Here is a 23,546-nt window from a genome sequence, read left to right on the forward strand (position 1 = left end):
CTTTTATACCAGTAAGTCTCCAGAATTTAATTTTTATTAAGGTTAATATTATACGAGGCTGCTTGGAACAGAAATAGTTAAAAAAAAATAATAATAATAATTATGTGGACACGTCTGATGACTGATTTAATGTTTGTTTCACTTTAAAATGACCCAAACAGCCTAATGTGGCCAATTATATCCAAAAATAAAACCCTTAGCCTAAATCACCTTCATCGAGCTCAGTTTCAGCAGGTTTACAAGCGTCCAGTGCTGGAGGCCTCGACTTTGGAGCTTGTTCAACAAATCATTTCCTAGACGAAACAGATTTTTTGATCAACTGATGCATTTATTTTGCATAATCAGAGGGACAACTGACTTGTTAGAGCTAAATTATTTCTTAGTTCTCTACTCTCACACTGACTTTTAACACTCGGCTTGATACAAAAGCTGTATGAGATGAAACAAGCACCTTGTTAAATAATTATCCATACCAAAAGCCTCTTACGGCAGCCAACAGCCAACAGCTGTTTTCATGCTGACAGCAAACTGAAAGTGGTTTTATAGACCGGGCTGTTTGTATGATCCTGAACAGGATAAGTGGTAATGAAAATGTGTGAATGACTGGATGGTTGGATTTCTTTGTGTTCCTTCTACTTTACTTTTACACATTGAGATGACCACACTCAAATGTGTGAAATGTTGCAGGGGAAACGACCTTCAAATCTTTTAATGTTAATCAACCTCACCTTAATCAATACCAGTTTCTATCCTTTTTCACCCTTTCAGAACAGAACAGTGTTGGGTTTAAGCTCAGTCATCATGAACTCATCAAGCATTCATCCCCCATCAAGCATTCATCCCATAACAATGATGATGACGAAGGCATTCATTTTAAGATGCCTCAAATTGTTTTTTTCACTTATCTTATATGGTGTAAATTCCGGTTTTTCCAAGCATCACAATGTTCCTCCTATTCCATCCTGAAGCTATTAAGCTGTAGTGTTTTTTGTTTTGTTTTTAAGAAACAGGATGGAAATGACAGCATAAAATTTATCCATTTGTTGTATGGTTTTAGTGAAGCCGTCTGCGCCTAAGTGCTGGGTGGAGGGAGGGGAGCTGGTTGGCGAGGCTGTGGCGCTGCACTGCCAGTCTGCAAAAGGCTCCACTCCCTTAAAATACACGTGGAGGAGGGAAAGCGCAGGCCCCGTCCCTGCTACAGCCACACAGAGTAAGTGTGACCTCTGCTGACGTCACAATGCTACTACACATCAAAGAGAACATGTATGTGTAGGTGTGTGTGTGTGTGCATGTGTTTGTGTGTGTGTCTGTGTGTTGGGCTGTGGGCTGGAGATGTGTGGTTCTGTATTTGATTCTGTGTGAGCAATACTCAATGAACATCTTCTTCTTTTCCAATGTACAGTATGTGCTTATTATTTTTATTTTCAAAGAGAAGGGGATCATGATTTATTCTCATTATTCAAATGAAAACCATCCAGAATAATAGAAAATATCATCAGGAAATAATGATTTGCAGAACTCCATTGCAAGGAGCATCAATAGCAGCTTTTTGATTTCTTCTTATTTCCTGAGATGTTCTCGACGTCATTTACTGTATACTGCATTGATTGGTGTCCTCCTGCAATGGAAAACACATCTAGTTTTGGCTGCCTGCAGACATAATGGGTGAAAATCTATGTGAACACAAACAAATCTACATATTTTTCATGAAAAATCATAAAATACCAAAAACAACAAGCTTGAAAAAGCCTTAAAGCAGCTATTTGTAAGTTTTTTAATGGCTACATAGCCAGTGTTAGCATTAACAGCTGCTTACTTACTAGTCTAGAATAAATTTTGCGAGTTCAGTATCAAACTTCATTCCTTCACTCACCAAGAGCTGTCTCGATTGATGGAAATCAGCGTTAATGTTAACTCTTGTCTCTATCACATATTTTCTTTAAATGAAGTTAGCATGCACGTCTCGTCGCTTTTCGATAGCGACGATGCAACTCACTGTAGCCTCCAAACTGCCCTGCAGACGTAGCACTGCTCAGAGGGCGTATTATAAATACAACGATGACCAAAGCTTTCATCAAGCGACAATCACCACCAGCCACTCATGTTCCCCATCATCAATCAGAGAAAAAGTATAAATAACCCCATTAAATTATTCTTCATGTAGAAAAACCCACCTACTGTTTATTTCATTTCAGGCTCTTGTATGCGCAACGTGTACTGCATGTGTTAATCTATGCTTGTGCATGCCTCTCTCTCTCTCTCAGACAGTGTGACTGGGGAGCTGAAAATCAGCAACCACTCGCAGAGCTTTGCAGGAATCTACCGTTGTGAGGTGAACAATGCTGTTGGAGCCGAACACTGCAAGATCAACCTGAGAGCGAATAAACGTAAGGGAATGCACACACCCCCGCGCAGAATGGCTGCTGTTGACAAACATCATGCATGACACACTCACGTGGTCGTGAAAGACCTAGATTTCATCCTCTTAAGTCGTCTCTCTTTGTAGTTGTGCCACAATCTCTTCATTGCTCCACTTCTCGCACACACACACACACACACACACACACACACACACACAGAAACACTGCAGGTTTTAATCACACTGCTCAGTAACATCGGTGAATCATCCTTATTATGTCGTTTAGACATGAGGTCACAGTCAATGGCAAGAAGTAACTTTATTCACAGAAGTTTTTAGCCATCCACTTGTCATCATTTCACTTTGTCAGAGTAATCATTTCAGCATTACACACTCATGAGTAATGCTGAAATGATTTGTGTGTCGACAGTCTTTAACAGCTTTAGCAGGCGTGAATGAAATATGAAAAAAAGGCTGATTAAAAGCACCTCATCAGCTTTGATTAGTTGACAAGAGTGTGCAAATTTAAAATAAAACTCCCTTAAAGGAGGACAGTCCATGTACAGTAATACCTGTGAACAGCTCTGAACAAGACCAGAAACCAGAAGACATACCAGAGCTGTCTCACAGGGGAATGAATCTGGTGACTGTGAGAGCAGCATTAGGGAGTACAGTCAGTGATTCAGCATACCATTATAGAATAAATCATCCCTGGACTCAGACTCAAACAAGCGCACTGCATTCTGTGGATCCATAAAATGAGTTTGTCTTTGTGTGCCTCCTGATCTGTGGAGCAGACCTCCGTCTTACATCTTGTCGAGTCCATAACTCAAAGTCTCAGTGCTCAGATTTTTGGCTTTAGGCAGGGAACCATTCATTTTCATTTCAAGTGCAGTGTGCCATCCTAGAACAGAGGTTCCAGCCCTGAGGCTCAGAAAAACGCTCACAAAGAATTTGCAAGATGATTAATGAGAATATATAGAATAAGAAGAAGTTTTTATATATATATATATTACTTTTCTAGGATGTTTGATGTGTTTCTTGTGATAAATTGGTTAATTATTTGAAACATATATTTTGAAACATTTAAAAAATGAAAGTCTGAGTAGAAAACATTGTGTTTTTGTCATTATTTGGCTGAGCTGCTCACATATCTCTATCCAGTGAAAACTGGATGTATCTTCATATTTTTACGTTTCTGCTAAAGAATGCCTAAGAACTATTGCAATAGCGAATGAATACAGACATTTTCAGAAATATGCTATTTTGCTTTTTGCCTAGAGGTAGGCTAAATGTGAAAGGCCAAAAACTAGTCGGGCTGCTGTTCAGATAATGTGTAGGAAGTTACTGCTCCAATTGAAAAATTTAATAACCTCCTGTAAAAAACACAACGTGATGTTTTGACACTCTGATGTTTGTATGGATAACAACTAACAAATGAGATATAATGTGTTAATTAGTTGGCTTTATTTAATTTTGTTACATCAGGACAGAGCTAGGGTAGATATAATTCAATTTTTGGTCTTTGTTAGCAAAGCTTTGTTGGCTTTGTTTGTAAGCTAACAAAGCTTGTTAGCTTAGCTAGCAGTCCACTGGCATTTCAAATGTAGTGCGCAGATGATCTTCTCATCTAAGTCTTGGCAAGAAAGCAAATAAGGATATTTTCCCAAAATGTTGAACTATTCCTGTAAAACAAGGTTGTGTTTTAAAAGACAGAAAAAGAAAAAAAAAACTTTTTGGTGGTGAATGATTTTCAGTGGGTAAAGACAATACAACCTGTACTGAGGGGTTGTGAGAAGACATTATTTAACTTTAGAGAGTCATAAGCCAGGAGAGTTAGGAATCACTACACTGGACAATAAACAGTACAATGGTTTCTTCACACTTCTTTTCTATCACAGAGCTTTTGAAATAATTCCTTGTTATTCATACTGATTTTCCAGCTCCAAACAGAGCAGCTGTGATAGTCGGCACCGTCGTGGGCTCTCTGCTCCTCCTCATCATCCTGCTGGTAATAATCGGACTTCTTTACTGGAAGCTGAACAGCAGATATCACAATGACAAGGAGTTCTCCAATGAGATCAGGTACTGTACAGCACTGTAGCAGAGGCAGCAGGGCAGACTTATAAAGATGCTGGCAGCTTGATAGTTAGATTACTGTGCTGCTGAAAGGAAAGAACAAATCCACACATACGGTCTGGCAAGTTTCTCCTGGTCCTCCATTATCTCCAAAAAATCCCATGAGTAAGAAATTTCTGCCTTTGTTAGTGTTGAGTAGTCTTGTTAGCTTATTTTAAAGGTTATGAATGTTTGGATATTATGTGCACTGCAGATTTTTATATATGCATAAAGTAGATATAATAAGATGTTTTCGGCTTCATGAGACACAAAATAAAAAAAAAAGAATAAGAACCATCATCAAAAGCACGACATCAACAACTGAACTTTAAAAGACAGAGGCAATTATGAATGTGCATTACAGGATACAAAACAACACACTTCAAAGCCATTTGGTAACGAATAGAAACAAAATCCTAGACTTGAGTTAAAATCAGCAGAGAAATATGTAAATACAACATGAATAGAAATGGAAAAAAGAGACGTTTCAATTCTAGACCCCTTAGACAGGGCTCCTCCAAATGTTATGATTTCATTTTATTTTGCCATGTGCACAATCTCTCCACCATTTAATTATGCAGAGAGCGTCATCTGCAGTCTAATACGAAGCATCTCGTTGTGCAGAACAATTTAATGAAATCCTGAAGAAAATCCGGGGTTTTATGTGAAGAGTGCAAAAGCAAACTGATTTTCTTCAGATATATTGATGCAAATATAATTGCTGACATTGTAAGTATACATCAGTTCTGGCGTACACTTCCACTGAAAGTCGAGAGTGAGTGGGATTCATTAAAAGTTACAAACCCTTTCTTCTTGTTGATCGTCTCCATCTCTCTTTAGAGTTGGAAACACAAGAAGCTTTCTAGTGTCAACAAACCCTCCTGGGGGTTCTTGTCTCAGGCTTGCAGCATTCATATACTGTTTATGTATGTCATTTAAATTAAAGTTTGTACTCAGCTTTCAGTACATACAATTAAACATAGTGGACATACTGCATTTAAATCCAATTATGTGTTAAAGGAAAAGATTAACATGGAAAATAATGTTATTTGCTTTCTGCCAGAGTTAGATGAGAAGATCGATATCATATATGCCCATTAAATATGAAGCCAAAAGCTAGGGGATATTTAGCTTAGCTTAGCATAAATACTTGAAACAAAGGGAAACACTTAGCTGCTAGCACCTCTAAAGCTCATGAACCGTCATTCCTTGTCTGTGCACAAAAAGCGTAAAATTACTATCTACCATTTTATTGGGGTTATGTGCCTCACAATTTTTTTTCTTTTTCAGCAGAGACTCAAGGAGTTGCTGTGCCTGGCAAAGAAACAGTCAGACACATTAAACCCCCATTAAATAGTGCATTGTGTTTCTACACTTTGTTTTTTCTACGAAATTAACAAATGAGATACAACGCATTGACTCTAGAGGTGCTAGTAGTCATAGTTTGTTAGTTGGACAGAGACATGCTAACTAAGCTAAGCTAAATGGCGGCTTAGCTTTATATTTCACGAAAAGATATGAGAGTGGTTTTCGTCTAACTCCAATAATAATGCATTTCCCAAAATGCAGAACAATTCATGATCACCTTGTTGCATCAATAGGAAACATGGCAACAACTGACACTTTACTCCAATGAGACACACAGGTTTTTCTCTCTCTGCCTTCTCATACATTGCATTCTTGCAATTTTATTGTGCACTATTGCACAAATGTAAATAGAAACATCTCACGTTCTGCTTTTTTTATAACAGACCCCACATTTGGAATTCGTAGGAGTTGTCAGAGAGAAAGAAAAGAAAGAAAATGACTGCTGTTGTTCATTTTGTTAAGAAAGTGAGAATTAGTTTGAGGTATGAGAGTTAAAAAGCTGAGTTACTGTCTTAGCAGGAAACCCTCTTTTGAGTAAATGAACCATATAAAAAAGAACAAATAGTCCTATTTTGTCTGGTTTGGAGTTCAAACCCTGCTCTTCACAGACTCTTCTGCACAAATTCAAAAGAAGAGTTTAAATGTAATGTTTCCCCAAACAGCAGAGTCTGCAAACAACAGTTATGCTACCACACACACACACACAAAGTATGTTTCTACAGCATGAGAAAAATCTAGCACAGTTACATAAGTATGTTGTGACAAACTGTCTTTTCTCAAGTGGAATTTTTAAATTTTACTTTCATATAAGGCTGGCAGCACAGTTTGCCCTCTGCCCTGTGAATATATACAGGCTTGTGCAAAAAAAAACAATTTCAGGAATGCATATCAGTGTCAGTCAAGGCCACCTTCAAATGTTTACATACCTCTCAGAATAAAATAGTAGAGATCAACAGATTTCATGCCTAGATGTACTTTGTTGTTGTTTTAAAAAAAAACATTTGCTGAGGTCAAACAGTATTCTATAAAACTCAAGTATTCTAGTTGAGGTGCTTTACATAAGGAAAAGGAATACATTACAACAACATTTAAAATGTATTAATGTATTTATAAGTAGAATGAAATAAAATAAAATGAAAACAGTCCAAAACAAAAACATGACTTTAAGACTTAATGCTATTTTAGTGCTTTGATAACTCAATCTGTTTCATCATTGTGAAGGTCCAGGGAAAACGTCTGTTTGAAAAAGTGTGTGATGGTTGTGTTTGGTTTGAACCCAAGAGTACATGCTGGCAAACAGCAATTACAGTAACTCAGGTGGCTGCCTTTGAAGGATAGATTAGGTCATGAGTCTTTCAAACCCAGTTTGTATAGGTGCGTGCTGAATCCTCAAAGGAAAAGATCAAAAATCAAGAGTAGCACAGCGCTCCACTTAAATTGTGTGTTAATGCATCGCATGGTCGTTTCAGGCAGCCACTCTTCATCGGTGTGCAAACGGGCAACAGTGTTACAATGAAGCATAGGTGAGCTGTATAAGAGAGTCAAGCACAATGTAGCCAATAGGTGCACTCATATTCCAAATACAGCAATAGCAAGGAAGCACTGCAACAAATCAAACAAACCTAAGCATAAATCATGTTACAAAGATCATATGACATATTACAAACAGTAGGGCAATGAAAAATATTCATTCATGTTAGATGGCTTTGTCACACTAGATTTAAACTAATGGTGAACATAGTAAAAATTACCTAAGCAACATCAGCATGCTAGCATTGTCATTATAAGAATGTTAGCATGCTGATGGTAGCCTTTAGCTCAAAGCACCACTGCTACTTGACTGCTAGCATAGCTGTATGCTCGTTTGGTCTTGCTACTTTAGTGGCTTAAATTTGAACACACTAAAGATAATGACTTCATTTGCTTTCCTTTTATGTACAGCATGGTGGTTGGTTTACTTAAGGTAACTAAGCTGACTGCTTCCACCATAGTGGATACGAGGACATTCATTATTTCAATCTAAATCCTTTCTGGCAATAAAATGTTCTCATTGTAGCTATTTGTTTGAGACAATAAAAAAAGCAGATTAAGTTCTTGCCGTGATGTTTCTTTTCTAACACGACTTTTAAGTTTCAAAGTTCTCAAAACGGGCTACGGATAAAATGGGATGACTATTATCAAATGGCAAATTACCCTTTTTCTGCTTCAAATCATTTGATAAGAACACAGTTTACAAGTGGTGGACATCTAATTCAGGGACAAAACTCTACAATCCATGTTTGTGAGTATCCAATATTTCACATTTTATTCTCACTTGTAGGTTTATAAGCTATTGAGCAACACTACTTTAGTTGAGATCTCTCTGGAAGAGTGCAAACTATGCAACCAGTTGAAACAGGTAGCGTGGTGCACTTAGCTTCAAACAGAAAGCCCTGGTTCAGGCTCTTTGTTGGTCCTCTCATGACGTAAATCAGTGAATAGCATGTACAATATTGAGCTGCTCCAGGGGCAATGTTTTGCGACTGACCTCCAGTCCTGACATCGCTGAGAGGATTTCTCCTTTTGCACATAAACAATGTCTATCAAAAAATTTTGGAGTTGTGGTTCATATGAAGTTGAAAACAGCCCACATCCTTTCAAAGTAGATGTCGATATGGGAGCAGTGTCAGTGTGGGAGGACAGAGAAGCACTTCAAGCCACAATCCTGATACGGGCTTCTCCATATCAGTGACATACAGGAGTTAAACTCTCTTCACATGAACATGACATTGTTGAGAAAGGCTCATAAGGGAGAGATGGAAAAGCATACCAATCTGAGCCACGCAACAATAGTGCCTCTCACATCTGTCACTTCCCAGACTTTTCAAGGTAAACACTGCAGATAGAAAAGTTCAGGGATGAGTCACACAGAGCATTATACCAGTTCAAGTACTCTATTCTCTGCACCGGAAAAAATACATGAATACAGTGAAAAAAATCAGACTCAAGCTTTGCATCAAGAGCTTTAAATGCAATATTGAACGCTAATGTAGAAACAAAGCGTTAACATACACGACAGGCAGACTGGTAGATCGATATGATATCAACAGCTTTTAAGTGTAAACTGTAAAGGGCAGCAATTTTGAACTGTCTCTACTTTTTTGACATGCATAACTTGTCCATTACATCAAACAGCTTCACCTCCATTTTGAAAAATGTCACAACCGATCCGACCACCATCTGTGCTCCTGACTGTAAAGCTGATTACAGCATGATAGAGGTTGAAGTCGGTGTAGATCAAACGTAGCGATGTCTAGCATCTCCTGTAGATCTGGGGTAAGACTTCACTAGCTTACGTCGGCAGTGTCTGAATCAATATAAAGTCACAGCCATTAAAAATACTTGCAGTTAAATTTGTCTGCAGGTTAATTAATTTCAGAACAAACTTCTGTAAAAAGATAAGGCAAATAGCTTCCAGAACAAAACAAGTTTGAAAGGTTAGAAAAACTAGACAATTGATGTTTAATTTGATTTACTTTGGTTTGTTCAATTTCTTGTTTGCAACAGTTCAGTCTTGTTGCATGGCAACACACACACACACACGCACACATACCCAGCCAGGAATCACAGCCTCAAAGACTTGAGGCACATTGTTTCCCATTTCAGCTTAACCAAAGCAAATTTATTCCTTTTACCAGCAAAAATCTGAGTCCTTGGCCTCCACTGGCTCCACAGGAGTAGAAAATGCCAAAGTCGATTAGTTGTGCGGGTGTTTCCTTTGACAGAGGAGAAGATCCCAGCTGGTACTGCAAAGTTACATAAATGCAGAATGCAAAGTAGCTTTTAAGCTTGAATGTTGGCAGCGGTGTTGACGAGGGAAGTACTTTCTGCCTCTTGTCAGTGTTTGCTGGTTGAAACCAGCACCAGAGTGATTTTATCCTTCAGTAGAAGAAATGCAGTGAAAGCAGGGTCTCCGTGAGAGTAGGAACTCTTGGGAGGAGCCTTCAACTTAACAAAGACTTCACCTATGGGCAAGACTATTTCACTCAGTAAATACTGTGTATCCACTGTGTTAAATATGGATTAAAACGCACAAAAGTCAACCAAAACTACTTTGTTCTCAGTTATCTGTCATAGAAAATACCACCTTCATGGATGTACAGTGAAAGTAAGTTGTGCTAAAACAATGAATAGATGGTTAGTCACTTGATAATCAATCTTTTAAAGGTCCCTTATTTTAGACTTTTAGAGACTAGACTATTAGACTATTTAGACTTTTAGATTTGAAGTTTTGATATCCATGTTTGTGGTTTTAAGAACCAAAAAACATCTTAATGTAAATCTCCTCTCTCAGGCTTCTCTCTGGAGCTCTAGTAACAACAAATCGGTGAGCCAATCAGAACATATTCTGATTCGCTGCAGGGGGCATGGCTGAGGGCGGTGACTGTATAGTTGTGACATCACAAACTTACAGAAGTCCTGATGGCTGGTTTTAAGGCTCAGTTTCTGAGCACAGGCTGGACTGAGCACTTTCCCAGTATTAACATAGAACCTAGACCTTTATAATCAAGAAAGACATGGAAATCACAATTCAATGCGGGAAAACAATATGGGACCTTTAACTCATGTGTTAAGAAAACAGTTTCTAGCTTCTACAATTGTGAGAATATGTATCCAGCTTTTCCCTCTTTTTTTCTCTTTTCATATCCCTGTGAGTTTTTATTTGTTGTTCTTGGAAATTTCTCTATTTTGTTAAACTTGTGACTTAATGATTTGAGTATTCACAACCTTAATAATTAGCATGAACTCAGCCAATTTCAATAAAAATCCTGTATCAAACACCAATTCCCTGAATTCAAATGACTGAACTGACATAATTTCTTCTTAGGTAAAATTCTCTTATGTTGTCGTTTTTTGTCTCTCTGCTCTGCTCCTATCAAACAGGGAGGATGTTCCGCCTCCTGAGAGCCGCCCGGTCAGTCGCCACACGAGCCGGAGCACCAATCAGCACCCACAGGTGACTTACTGTCAGGTGGGTGGGACCGAAGGGAGCTCTTTCAACGAAGGATGTGCACACCCCCACTCGAGCAACAGCTGTACACCAGTCAAATGCACACCAGTAGAATATGACAGCAAGTATGGCTACGCAGTGTGACAGTCACCAACAACAGAGATGAACTGAGAAGCATTAGCTCCCACTGAAATGTTTGAAACTGGAAATGTGGAGCAACAACATTTCTGCAGAGTTTAATTAACTGAACTGGAAGCTGTGCAGTGTGATGATTTAATGATAACACTATTCATGTTACTTCCTTTTATAAGAAGTGTTCTTCTTCTATTGCTAGATAATGTAAGCATTGCCATTATTTATCCAACATGCAGGGAGATGTCACTGTGTGTGCAGAAACAGATCTTCAAAATGTATAAAATTAAAAAAAACTCATTATGACAAAGACTAATATCTTATTTTCATTAACTCCAAACTGAAATGAACTGTATTCTTATCATTTGCACTGAAAGATTAAAAAATTCACTCAGTTTTAAAACAAAAGAGAAATATTTATTTCATGATAGACCTCATTTGGAAATACTCAACCTTTCAAAAAAATGTACACAATGAAGTACGTATTTTTTCGAGGATGTACTGACAGGAGTTGACATATCAATAGCCACATGCAATGGGTTTTTTGTCCACTACATAAACAGCGACTAGACCCCCTCCCACCCTCCCCACCCACCCACCAACCCCCATCCCTAATTCTAGTAGGACATTGTGTTGCTCAGGGTGGTCGGCCTTTGCAATGACACACATCATAGACAGTCAAAAGTTTAGAAACTAAACATATCAGCATCTTCTGCTCTGTATAGGTCTTTGTGAACCAGCCAGAGCTGACGTGCTCAGTGTTTGCACTTTAATTCTCAGTGGGTTTGGCTGAATGCTTTGATGCTCTTGTTTTTATTGACCCATTAGCAGCAAGATGACATTCTCCATTTTACAGAAACAGCTACTATATATAAATTCAAATTTTTCTTGTAAAGCATTTCGTATTTTTCTTTGTGTGTGCTGGGAAATTTTCAAGCTTGCATAAAGTTGACAGTTCAGTGTAAGCTGCAAGCGATATATCAATACTGAAATGTGTAGGTGGAATATATGAAGGTTAAAACTGAGGCCATATAAACAGAGTTAGTCAATATATTATATATTAATTCAAATATGAAATTAATTTGACCTAAACTTTTAAAGGAAGCTGGGTTGAGTAAACAATAGAATATCTATATAACAAATTACAAAGTCTGATACATTTATGAAAGTTGTATGCTGACAAACTGTTGTGTATATGGCTTAATTACTGGAACTAAATGGAAACACTGAGCACAGCACCCCTAGAAAAATCACAAAGTGATTGAGGACTCCTTCTGTGGATTTATGATAATTAGCACACAAAGTTTTCCTTCAGATTAAAAACTCTTCTGACACTGTTTAAGTTTCACCAGTCCGCACAGCACCAAAATAGATTTCACACATGGAAAATGATTAATATTGAGGAAAAAAACCCATCACCTGGTCATCTGTAAAAATAAGGCAAGGTACAAAAAATCATAACAATCGATCAAACGATCAAACTCCATGCAGACATTAAAACATGGCTGAATTTGGCTTCAAATAATAATAATAATAATAATAATAATTATAATTAAAAAAAACAACTGTTGGTCCAGTTCTCAAAACTAAAAAATAGAAATAATAATCTTAATTCTGTGCAAAAAAAAAAAAAAAATCAAACAATAGAACATCAAACACCAAGATTTAAAAGTGTGAAGTGGTTGTCGAGTGGAATGTCTTGATGTTCCCTTTCGCATCCAGCTGATGACACCCGATGACTCCTGATGCCAAGACTGATGTGAACTGTGTATGTGATTGTTGTTGGCTATAAAAACCCTCCAACTTGTCTCTGCGGGTCCATCCAGTCTCAATTAAGGATGGGTTAAACGCGTCACCATCTTGTTTTCTGAGGACTCAGAAGGTGAGCTGTCCCCAGTATGCTGTGTAAGTGCCTCTCCCCTCCTCTGGATGTGGACAAACTGTCTGTTGAGAAGGGGGTGGCAATGTTCTTTACTGGCTGATGTTGAGGTTCGGTAAGCAACGACCATTCTTCAAAAGGCACCATACTGTACATTGGTCTGTGTGTGTGTTTGTGTGGGCCGCACATGGGCACATGCACACATGGAGAAGTAAAACCAGTCAACAAAGTCAATTCCCTCCACTGGTGTCAGCCCACAAGGCATCACCATGACAACTAAGGCAAAATCTCTCAACATGAAAACAGATCGTCTGTCCTTTTTTTTTTCTTTTTCTTATTTTAGTCTTTCCTCAGCTGATTCTTTGCTGTTGCTAAAATCAACTTCCCCACAATAATCATTAGTCATGATAATAATCTCTATTCAATAAATTATCTATACTGTACAATTATTTCACCTCACATAGACCTGCAACCAAAGGGGGGCCCTTTTTTTCAAAGTAAAGCTATCCATAGTCAGTTTCTGCTGTGTCCTCAGTTCAGTAAAGGCTCTGCAGTGCACACAGAGTCTGGCAGACAGCACGCCACTTCTTCTTCTTTCCTGTACACAAATTAAACAGGACATCCGTCTAAAAACCCCCAAAACAAACAAAAACAAAGCTGATGCATAATTGAAGATAGAGAAACGGGGTAGAAACACTTGCTGAAAAAAAAAAAAAAAGAGCATCCAGCAAAAACAACAACAACAAAAAAAAGTCCTTTTTTTTTCTCCTTGTGTTATTTTCCTGGAGAGAGTGAGTAATTTTCTCTGAGAACAGTAGATAGAAGATGGTTCCTGATTTAAAGGGAGTCAGGCCAGAAAACACCCACAGCCTTACTGCACTCCTTCTTCGTCCACGTAGGTTGAGGGAAACCATCCAATCTGAAGCATAAGACAGTAACTATCAGACATAAAGTCCTTCATAATAGCAAATGTAAACAACAGATTTTAATTGAGGTCATTCAGATGCCTTTTCACATCCAGACTAGCCGTATGCACAGGAACACTAAAATGAATGTATTGTATGTGCAGCATGAATGCACTAGACCAAGGCCCCTCAGAATACTTTGCTCTAATTGGCTACAGGATGTATATTACTTGCAGATAATTGCACAGTTCAGATCTAGCAGCCTCATCCCCATTCTGGAAAAAAAAAAAACTAAACTTGAAGGCTACTTCAAATTCTACTTCTGCTGTTGCTAGGCAACGACTTCTACTTGTTAAAATAGTAAAGAGAGTAACAGAGGTAGTACTAATACAAAAGCTGTATTTAAAGAGCATACTGCCTGAAATCATGAATAATCAATATGTATTGTTTGATCAGTGGAGTGCTCTTATTGTGGAAATGGGATAATGCACTCTGATCAGTGCAGTTATGAAAAATAATGCACTCCTGAGGGCCTCCATGTCGTTGTATTACCTGCGCAGCTTATTTCTTCAATATACAGTACATGATACAGGCGCTAAGGAAGTTTTGACAAGTCATAAAATGTACTGTCACTACATCACCAGTGAACTAGATGCTGAAGTAAACAAAAGAACAAATGTAAAAACAAACAACTAGACTAAAATCAAGTTGACAGCTGTGTCTGGCTTTGGATTTACACCTGATATTAATGAGCAATCTTGCGAACTGGATTCTGCCTGCATTCTGAATGGATCTAAACACTAAAATAGTGGGCTTGCTTGAGATGGCAGAGGAAGAGGCAGATTTATTTGACCTTTCAACATGTTGGGTGTATTTTTTTGCTTTAAAAAAGGTGAGCAAACTGTTCATAGTGCAATTACACTTGGCTAAGGACAAACTACCACAAAGATGCAGTCAGACTGATTTGATAGCAGTCTGGTGGCTGTGTGTTCTGTCTGAATTTACTTGTACATGTTTCATACAGTAGCACATTAACACACTTAAAAATGCAACCTAATGAGGAACATTCCTAGAGTAAAAAAGCTGAATTCACATCCTCTTTTGCTGCCATTTCCACAGGAGCTAAGCTTTTACTTTTTTCTTTCAACCACCTACTTTAGGAGTGCTTTTAATATCAACACAGGTCCCATATATTACACTTTACCATGGTTTTATTTGAAGTGTTGATATCCATAAGAAGATACATTTATGGTTTTAAGAACCAAAAACCATCTCAATGTAGTTTTACATCTCCTCTCTGGAGCTCTAGTTCAGAACAGGTAGGTGAGCAAATCTCAGCAAATCAGAAAACAGTCAGCCAATCAGAAGAGAGGAGGCTCTGAGCCTCTCTTCTGATTGGCTGACTGTTTTCTGAGCGATAGAATGAAAATATAAAAGATTTCAGATTTCAAACACTCAAGAGAAACCAAATCCCCTAAGTATGGATTGTGGGTCCAGGTTGGAGGGGCTTGGGGCATAGCTGAGAGCACAAATTTACAGAAGTCCTGACGGCTTGTCAAGGCTCAGTTTCTGAATACAGGCTGTGTGCATTTCTCTGTGGACTGAGCGCTTTGATTCTTTCACAGTATTAATATAGAACCTAGAACCTCAAAAAAAAACATGGAAATCTCACTTCATACAATATAAGACCTTTAATTGAGCTAGCAGTATTAACTGTTTTTAAAATGGTGAACATTACTAAATTTTCTCTTTCTATGCTTTTCAGTATGCACCCTTAGTTTTCCCCATATATAAATTAATACTTTCATGGTTTACTCACTCGTCCATTGGCCTCTCCTTTCCACCAGCCCTGGTCTCCACCGATCTTGCTGTAGATTTTGACGATGTCTCCCTCTCGCAGCGAAAGCTCCCTCATGTCTCGCGCTGCAAAGTTATACCTGGCCACTGCTGTGCTGACCACCCTAGGAGTAAACACTGAAAATGGAAACAATGGGGGCTCAATCTGGTTATAGTTTAAAACTTTAACAGCATATTTCATCACAAGTAACTAAAAGTTCATTGACTAAAAGTTAGCTACAGTTATTAATGACATTAATGGTATTAGCGATAAATAACCATCTCTATGCATGAGGAACACGGGTGAGAGTGGAAAAGTTGTACTGGACATATTGGTAGTAATGAGTTACAGGAATGAACAGAGGGAAGATGGTCAGTGTTCGGCGCGACACAATATAATCACACACTGACAAATGAGCAGGATGAGAGAGGACAAGTTGTTTCATCAAGGGAGAGGAAATAGGTTTTCTTTTCTTGATTTAATGAGGGAATGTCATTCAGGGAAGAACTGGAATGTCCTCGTTAATGAAAATAGCACCACAGAGAACAAGTAATGAGGTCGAGAGCGCTGGGGCTTATTATGAAATTACAGGCAGTGAAATGTGGCAAGACAATAGGAGCGAGAAAAGGAAAAAAATAGAAGAAAAAAGAAGTACCTGACCAAAAGGGAGCTGAGCTCTGAGAAGAGAAGTTGAGGCCTTGTGGACTGAGGAAGGAGAAGTTGTAGGAAGCGCAGGTGGCTGCTGCGAAGAGGAGAGAAAGAGACAGAGGAACAAATAAAGCCGGAAGATGTTTTGAGGCGCATGCAGGAAGAGCTGGAGCCAGACAAGCAGAGTTAAAAGAGAGAGAAAGCCTTCTGCATTGAAGTTCTGTCTGCCACTTAAAAGTCTCTTTTGTTCTTTTTATATTTCATCTTGACAATGCTGGTGTTACACTTTGACTGCTTTAATGGTAAGAACGAAAAACAACAATTTGCTATTTAAAAGAAATATATATTAATTTGTGAACAGGTTTATAAATAGGATAATTATGGGAATTGTCAAATTATGCACTGATGTAAAGGCTTAAAGAGACTCTTTTGTTTCCACTTTGATAGTTGCATGTAAACACAGTTTGACTTTGCTGAATGAAGCCCTAATAATCATTTATGAAAAATAAATTAAACCAACTAAGTCTGCACAGTTTCTCATACAATGTGTATTTGTTCACTCCATCAGCAAACTGTGAGGACATACACAAATGGAGGTGATTGGCTGTGGCTGCTTAGCATCCACTAAACAACCCCTTATATAACAAGGTACGATCATAGATGCCTCCAGATCATGATAGATTTTTCCCAATCCCGCCAACGTTTCCGTGCCCACCTGCCGGGGTGTGTCGTGCTTGCAAACACATACAGTACAGAGAAAGAGCGACAGCACATTGTCTCCATTCATTTCCAAATTCAGCCAAAACAGGAGGGAGACAATCTTGCTGTGAGTGGCCAGTTAGGTTTTCCTGCGGAGCGGACAAAGGCAGGCCAAATGCAGGACAGCAGCCAGTGCGAGGCCAGAGCCAGTATTCATGCAGTCTAATGGGCAGAGAGGGCAGCCAACTCAGACAGCCAGTCCACAGGCCTCTGAGTTAGCTGACAAACTCTTCCTCTTTGTCTTTCGCTCTTTATCTATTTCACACTGTTGCCTCCTTTTCTGGCCCTTTCCCCCCCTCTGGCCACCCTCCATTTCTTTTTGTACGAGTCAGGAGAGTCACTGGCCGAGGAAGCAACAGAGTACCAGAGAAACTAGGGAGAGCAGGAGGCAGTCTGTCTCATTTATTTTACGCTCCTTTGCATTATCCAAAGCCAAGATGGCAGGGCATTAAATTTGTAAGCTGGACCTGCACATTATGACATGTCTTCAGAGTCAAATTAGTTCTGTCACAATCGTTCATAGAAGCTGCCAAACTTGTAAGCTGACATACAAATTCCTGTCAGTCGCTGAGCCAAACAACCGTCCATCCATTTTCCGCCGATTATCTTGGTCAGGGTTACGTTTGCAGCAGGTTATGCAAGGTAACTCATAAGCCCCTCTCTCTAGCCACATCTTCCAGTTCCTCCTGGGGGACTCCGAGATGTTCCCGGGTCAGGATGTATTTGTGATCCCTCCAGCATGCCGTGAGCCCTGCCAAGTGGTCTCCCTCCCAGCTATATGCGAGGGATCCGAATCAGATGTCGAAACCACTCCTTCCATCTGACTCCTTTAAGTGCAAAGGAAGATAACCTCTTTCTGGATGTCTGAGCTATTCAACTTATCTTTCGCAAGTGAAAGGAAACTCACTTCTTTTCAGTCATTACCCGAAGCTCATGGCTGAGGGTTCAAACCTAGAGTCGCCCAGAATCCATAAGGAACAAGTTTGGGGAAAAAGCTACCATGCCCAGGAAAGGAAGAGGGGTAGGGCCCTCTACTGGAGCCAGGCCTTAGACAAGGTGCCTCGAGAGTGCCTGGTGACCGGGCCACTATCCAAGCGACCCACTTGGTGTCAACCCAAAGAGAAAACATTGGGCCACCGTCTTGTGGGCAAACCTTTTGCAATACTGGATCGAAAGTTCGTGAGTGTTTTCCCTCAATCCACTTGACTCTTAGCCCTAACCACAAGTTAGGACTGTTATAGTCACCTCATATCTTCCGTCACTCCACATATTAACATCAAGATAAATAATAACTCAGCATTATTAATGCTTAGTATCATTCCTTTTCTGCAAGCCAAGTGGAACTATATCTCATAGAACAAAGTCACATCAGCAAGTCACTCGATGTCGATACCCGCCAAACGTCAAACGTTGGGCGATGGTCGGCCTTCCTCTGACAACAAGCTTATTGGTTGTCATTTATCAGCTGATTTTTTAATCTTTGAGTGACTGGCAGATTGTGTTGTTAGCAATCCGGCAAGTGCGTGTGACTCAACCTGACTGCACAAAGTGAAAGGAAAGTGTTGTGTGTGTGTTGTGTAGTGTGTGCGGGCCTTACCTGGTGATCGCGTACTGGCCCGTGTTAGCGAGCGTTCTCTCGACTTGTAGGGGTATCGCAATGTGGTATCTAACAACTTGAAGCTCTCTTTCAGTGAATGGGACTGATAGTACTCCACCAGCTCCTGTTATATTAAACAGTACAGACGGATTATACAATGTCAGTATCTGATTTCTTTTTTTTTTTTCTTTTCATACTGACATCCAGGGTCTGTAGGATTTTTGTACAGGATATATGACTTACCAAAAGACTCTCAAACTTCTTGGCCTCAGTGATGTGAATCCAGCTGTCTTTTTCAATGACTTTAATGTGTTTGACTTCATCATTGAATCTGTAAAATCAAACAACACCATAATTAAAGAGAAATCACCAAGATAAGGGAAGTTTTTGATTGTTACTCAATTCATTCATTTATTCCATATCCATACTGATCTCCTTACTTGCTCGTATGTTACTGTTACATACTTTTGCACTTTTACTTTTGGTGAACTGGGAGTAATGTGTTATATTAATATTTCGTTGTGTATCTGGAGGACTAATAAACCAAAATAAAGTAATTTTCACAAGTTATATCTGACTGGATTTGTTTTATGCGTCTGAATGGACAGTTCCAGGAAAAGCTAATGCTTTATTTCTCATTGGGATGAATTCTCTTGGAGGAAATGTACACAAAAAAACAGGATAAAAGAAAAAAAAGAAGCAATTACTGAGTGGTAATTAGCCGGAGCTAAATGATGCAGTGAAAGAGCTGACTGGGGCATCCCGTGAGAATATCTATTTCCCATGAGATATGGATAAAAACCTTCCCCTGAGATTTTTCCTTCTCTGTAGGATGCGAAACACTTACTTGATGCTGATGGCGAACCTCTCTGCCTCAGCTGTCCTCTCTCTGATAAGGTAAGTCCCGCTGCTGTGGGATTTTAAGAGGTTGTCGGCCTGCTGGCGCTCCATGTTCCCTGCAAACCTACAGAGGAGCAGAGAGTAAATACAGTGACCTTCAAATACAAACTTAATAAGAAAATATCAAATGACACAGTGAAGCCTTTACAAGTCCTTGACATCAAACATCCATGTAGTGATTAATCTTTTGGTTGCGGTTGTGCTTGGGGTCAGTTTGCTTTAAATTTGAATTACTGCATGACGTTAACATTAACAGACCTCAACTAATTATAGAATAGTGGCCTCGGGGTAATGGTAGTATATAACACACAGGCCTTTAACAATATGAAGATGAAATATTCTTAAATCCACAACCCTCTGAAGTTCAGGGTCTTACCAAGGATATCCATAGTAATCTGCTTCCCTTGAGGATTGCCGGCTAGATAATGACTGAAAGGGCTGTAACAAATAACAGACACCGCACATTAAAGAACTTATTAACAGAACAAAACGACAGTACAGATGCAGATCACTGATATGCAAGTCCCACACAGGTAGTTAAGTGTACACTAAAGAGAAAAAAACAGGGCTCTGGTATTCCCTCAGAACTCACACACACCCTAATTATTCATGCATATGGGAGACATACCTTTGGGTCCAAACAAGGCTTTACACATGAACTGGGGAAGAAGCCACTTTTTTGTGTTTGTATCAGCTTTCCCTGAAAGACAAAGGCAGGGGAAGTCAAGACAAGTCAAACTGTTTTACACAAGGCAAACAAATGCTTTACGAGATTTAAAAACACACATTAAGATTAGTTATCAATTCAAGCAGTGGAAGTAAATGCTTCAGTGTGTTCCAGATGTGAAAGAAAAAAAAAAAGGGCACTGGAAAAAATAATGAGTGACAAAAAGAACTAAAACAGAAAGATACCAATACATACATTGAAAAATAATATAGTAAAATGCCAGTATATGAATAAGTCATTTATAGCATGTGTTTGCATTTTTATGTATATAATTATTCATATACAGTATATAAACACATATATCTGAAACTTTGGTGCCCACTAGTGGTAGCATCAGAAAAGACTGTGGTAACAGAATGCACCAGTGTTCATGCTGACTGCTTTATTTTACTCTAAATAACTTTTTCTAGAAAAAAAAAAAGTAAAATAACAAAAAAAAAAAAAAAAAAAAATATATATATATATATATATATATATATATGTATGTATATGAAAAATCCTATAATTTCATACGGCTTTAAACGAATGTACATTGCATACATCATACATCACATTAAACAATGATGGTGGGTGTTGAACTTACAATGAGATGAACACACCTGTCAAGTTCAGCTGAAAGATAACTTTACAGAAACCCCTTCACTGTTCTGCTTCAGTACCTGAAGCAATCGATTTCAAGCTCGGCACACTCTTTGACATTGTATGGAGAGATGACACAGTCATGCCGTAGAGGGATAACTTAACAGCTGAGTTTGAGTTAATGGCTTCAGAAAGATGCCCTTAGTCAAGCCGTTAGTGACAGTGAGTGATTCAGCAAGAGTTCCAAAAGTACCCAGAGTCAGTGCCCCAGCTCCTGTTATCCAGCCTATTTCTCTGCAGAGGATCCCCCCGAGGTTTACAGGCACAGTGCTGCTTAATGTTACAACTAATACAGGGCTAATACCACTGCTTAAGAAACAAACAGTTTTTCGCCTTACTCTAAGTAATCAGAAGAATAATTGTGACAGGGATGTGTGCAAATTTCAGATTCAGAGAAAGAAAGGGACAAATCTCTGCACACATCAGTGTATGACAGGCGTGTTGGAAGGCATCACACCCTGAATCAAAAATATTTTTAATTCAATTTCGGAATCACATGTTTATGTGTTTATGTGTCCAAATAAGCTGACGCATAGAAAGGTAGTTGGCCCCGGTTCGAGTCCCGCATCGGACGGCCTTCGCTGCATGTCATTCCCCCTCTCTCTGCCTCCCCATTTCCTGTCTCTCTCTACCATCCTGTCCAATAAAGGCACAAAAGCCACAAAAAATATACTTAAAAAAAAAAAATAAATAAAGGTATTGGAATCCAGCTCCAAAGTTTTCACTAAAGTTTTCACGCCTCACTAATCATCAGCAGATAAAAGCTCTACCATGCAAAACAACACTGCAGTTCAAGTTCTTGTGTACGGGAGGAGTCACAGACCCGGGGCGCTTTGTAGTGCACTCAGTATGAGGACAGTGCTGTTTTTGCTCTGTTCTACAGTACACTGGATTAAGGGAAAAGTTTGACATTTTGTACCGACAGTGAGATAAGAAGATCGATACCACTCTCATGTCTGCGTGCTAAATCTAAAATGCAGCCGGTTAGCGTAGCTTAGCATAAAGACTGGAAACAGGGGGAAACAGATAGTTAGGCTCTCCATGTATCAGCACCTCTAAAGCTGAGTAATTAACACATTATACTTCCTGTATTTAATCCCCAAAAAAACCACAGTGTAAAAGCATGAATTTGTGGTTTTACATGGGGTTAGGTGCCGGACTGTTTCACTTTGGTAAGGATTAAATAAATGAGATATAACATGTTAATTAGTGAGCTTTAGAGGCGCTGGTAGGATGATTTTACAAGCTACAGTTTAGGAACTGTAGCTCTTTTTTACACACATCCCATTAGGTAAACACAGCTAAAAATCTTACTATGTTCACCTAATATGGATGTGAACATGTGCTGAAGTACAGAGACAACATCCACCGTCTGATATGACGTTCCTAATTTACATATCTATATGGTCTCAGATAGAAGCGGCTGAGTGCTGTACCTCCCACCACGCCGTGTCGGGGTCTCCCTTCAGCAGCTCGATAAAGTCTCCTGTTTGAAAACAGAGTGGCGTCTTCCCTGGAGGTGCTGGTGTGCCGTGGTAGTTCCTCACTGCCACCATCTTGGGACCTGGAAACACAATCGAGGATTCACAGAGAGTATGAATAGAGATATAAGTGGGAGGAACTATTAGGTTGTTAAAAGAAGGACTTTTCTACTGCATTTATGGGCAGGGAGAGAGAACTTCGCTAACAAGAACCTTTTTGGTCTTCTGTCACCATGTTTAACTTGGCCAGTTTCTGATGCTTTTTACAATCGTACAGCAAGGGATAAAAGAGGCTAAGATCAAATATTAAGTCGAAGTTTCTCTAGACAGACTGCTGCTGACTGTAGTTTGGATTTCCATCTTTGGTAACTTTATGATTTCGGCTGATAAAGCAGGTCTGTTTTTGCATAAAAACTCTTGCTCTCTGAGTGATGCAGCGGTCTAAGATACACACAATATAACCATAACATCCTGGGTTCACCTCTTCTCCAGGATCTTTATCTCATGATATCCCTTTTCTCTGTCCACTTTGAAAGATATCATAGAGCAAAAATGCCACAAAGCAACCAAGAGCAACCTTGACTGTAATCTTAAACTGCATCTCATTCTCCCCAGACTGATCACTGTGTATTGATAATTTGAAGATATGGTCGACCAATCTGATATCCCTCTTATGTCAAAATGTCTTCAAGTCTTTGAATTTGAAATAATATTTAAAGCACACATCATGTCTGTATGTATTTGCATTGCCACACACTCTACAGTTATATGGCTGATAATGTTGTTGTGGTTCATAGGCAGCTACTCCATCCACTAGATGGCAGTAGAGAGCTGTGCTGATCAATAGCAGCCTATAACAAACTTGTCACATGGCAACTGACAGAACATCCACCTTCATGTAAGTCTTCTCATGTTAGTCAGTCATGTCAGAAGACAGGAAGTGCTCTTACCTGATGACATCCCAGGTTCCTATAAAAAAAAAAAAAGGAAGCAAATACACAGTCGTCAATAATTTACAATCAGTAAATCTTACTCATATCCTTTAATCACAAAGACTAAATATCTGTGAGGGAAACATCAGTTGAGAGAATAATACTAATGATGATAATAGTATATTGACTGATGGAGGACCTACTCACCAAGTCGTGGGGATCTGAAACAAAAGACAAAAGATATGGACACTGTTAGGGAGGATTCACAATTCATG

The 23,546-nt window shown here is 39.0% G+C and overlaps 2 protein-coding genes across 13 annotated transcripts in view; one reads left to right on the forward strand and one right to left on the reverse strand.

Annotated features, from left to right (window-relative positions):
- Positions 1-11,303, forward strand: part of vsig8a (V-set and immunoglobulin domain containing 8a) — a 47,553-nt gene extending 36,250 nt beyond the window's left edge. The window contains exons 5-8 of the mRNA XM_056403338.1: positions 1,058-1,210; positions 2,265-2,387; positions 4,303-4,444; positions 10,769-11,303. Coding sequence (XP_056259313.1) covers positions 1,058-1,210; positions 2,265-2,387; positions 4,303-4,444; positions 10,769-10,979 — 629 coding nt within the window. The 3' untranslated portion in view covers positions 10,980-11,303. The remainder of the gene's footprint in view (positions 1-1,057; positions 1,211-2,264; positions 2,388-4,302; positions 4,445-10,768) is intronic.
- A 59-nt stretch (positions 11,304-11,362) lies between these two features.
- Positions 11,363-23,546, reverse strand: part of vav2 (vav 2 guanine nucleotide exchange factor) — a 211,242-nt gene continuing 199,058 nt past the window's right edge. For 7 of the 12 annotated variants that reach the window (XM_056403326.1, XM_056403323.1, XM_056403327.1 and 4 more), the window contains 11 exons: positions 23,479-23,492; positions 23,290-23,308; positions 22,295-22,422; positions 20,121-20,192; positions 19,869-19,930; positions 19,440-19,556; positions 18,836-18,923; positions 18,593-18,716; positions 16,244-16,330; positions 15,571-15,725; positions 11,363-13,765 (listed from right to left, as the gene is read on the reverse strand). In XM_056403326.1, coding sequence (XP_056259301.1) covers positions 13,718-13,765; positions 15,571-15,725; positions 16,244-16,330; positions 18,593-18,716; positions 18,836-18,923; positions 19,440-19,556; positions 19,869-19,930; positions 20,121-20,192; positions 22,295-22,422; positions 23,290-23,308; positions 23,479-23,492 — 914 coding nt within the window. In that variant the 3' untranslated portion in view covers positions 11,363-13,717. The remainder of the gene's footprint in view (positions 13,766-15,570; positions 15,726-16,243; positions 16,331-18,592; positions 18,717-18,835; positions 18,924-19,439; positions 19,557-19,868; positions 19,931-20,120; positions 20,193-22,294; positions 22,423-23,289; positions 23,309-23,478; positions 23,493-23,546) is intronic. The other 5 variants (XM_056403330.1, XM_056403329.1, XM_056403321.1 and 2 more) reach the window with 2 other exon arrangements.

The sequence above is a fragment of the Seriola aureovittata genome, chromosome 18 (assembly GCF_021018895.1).
Source record: "Seriola aureovittata isolate HTS-2021-v1 ecotype China chromosome 18, ASM2101889v1, whole genome shotgun sequence".
Taxonomy (NCBI): domain Eukaryota; kingdom Metazoa; phylum Chordata; class Actinopteri; order Carangiformes; family Carangidae; genus Seriola; species Seriola aureovittata.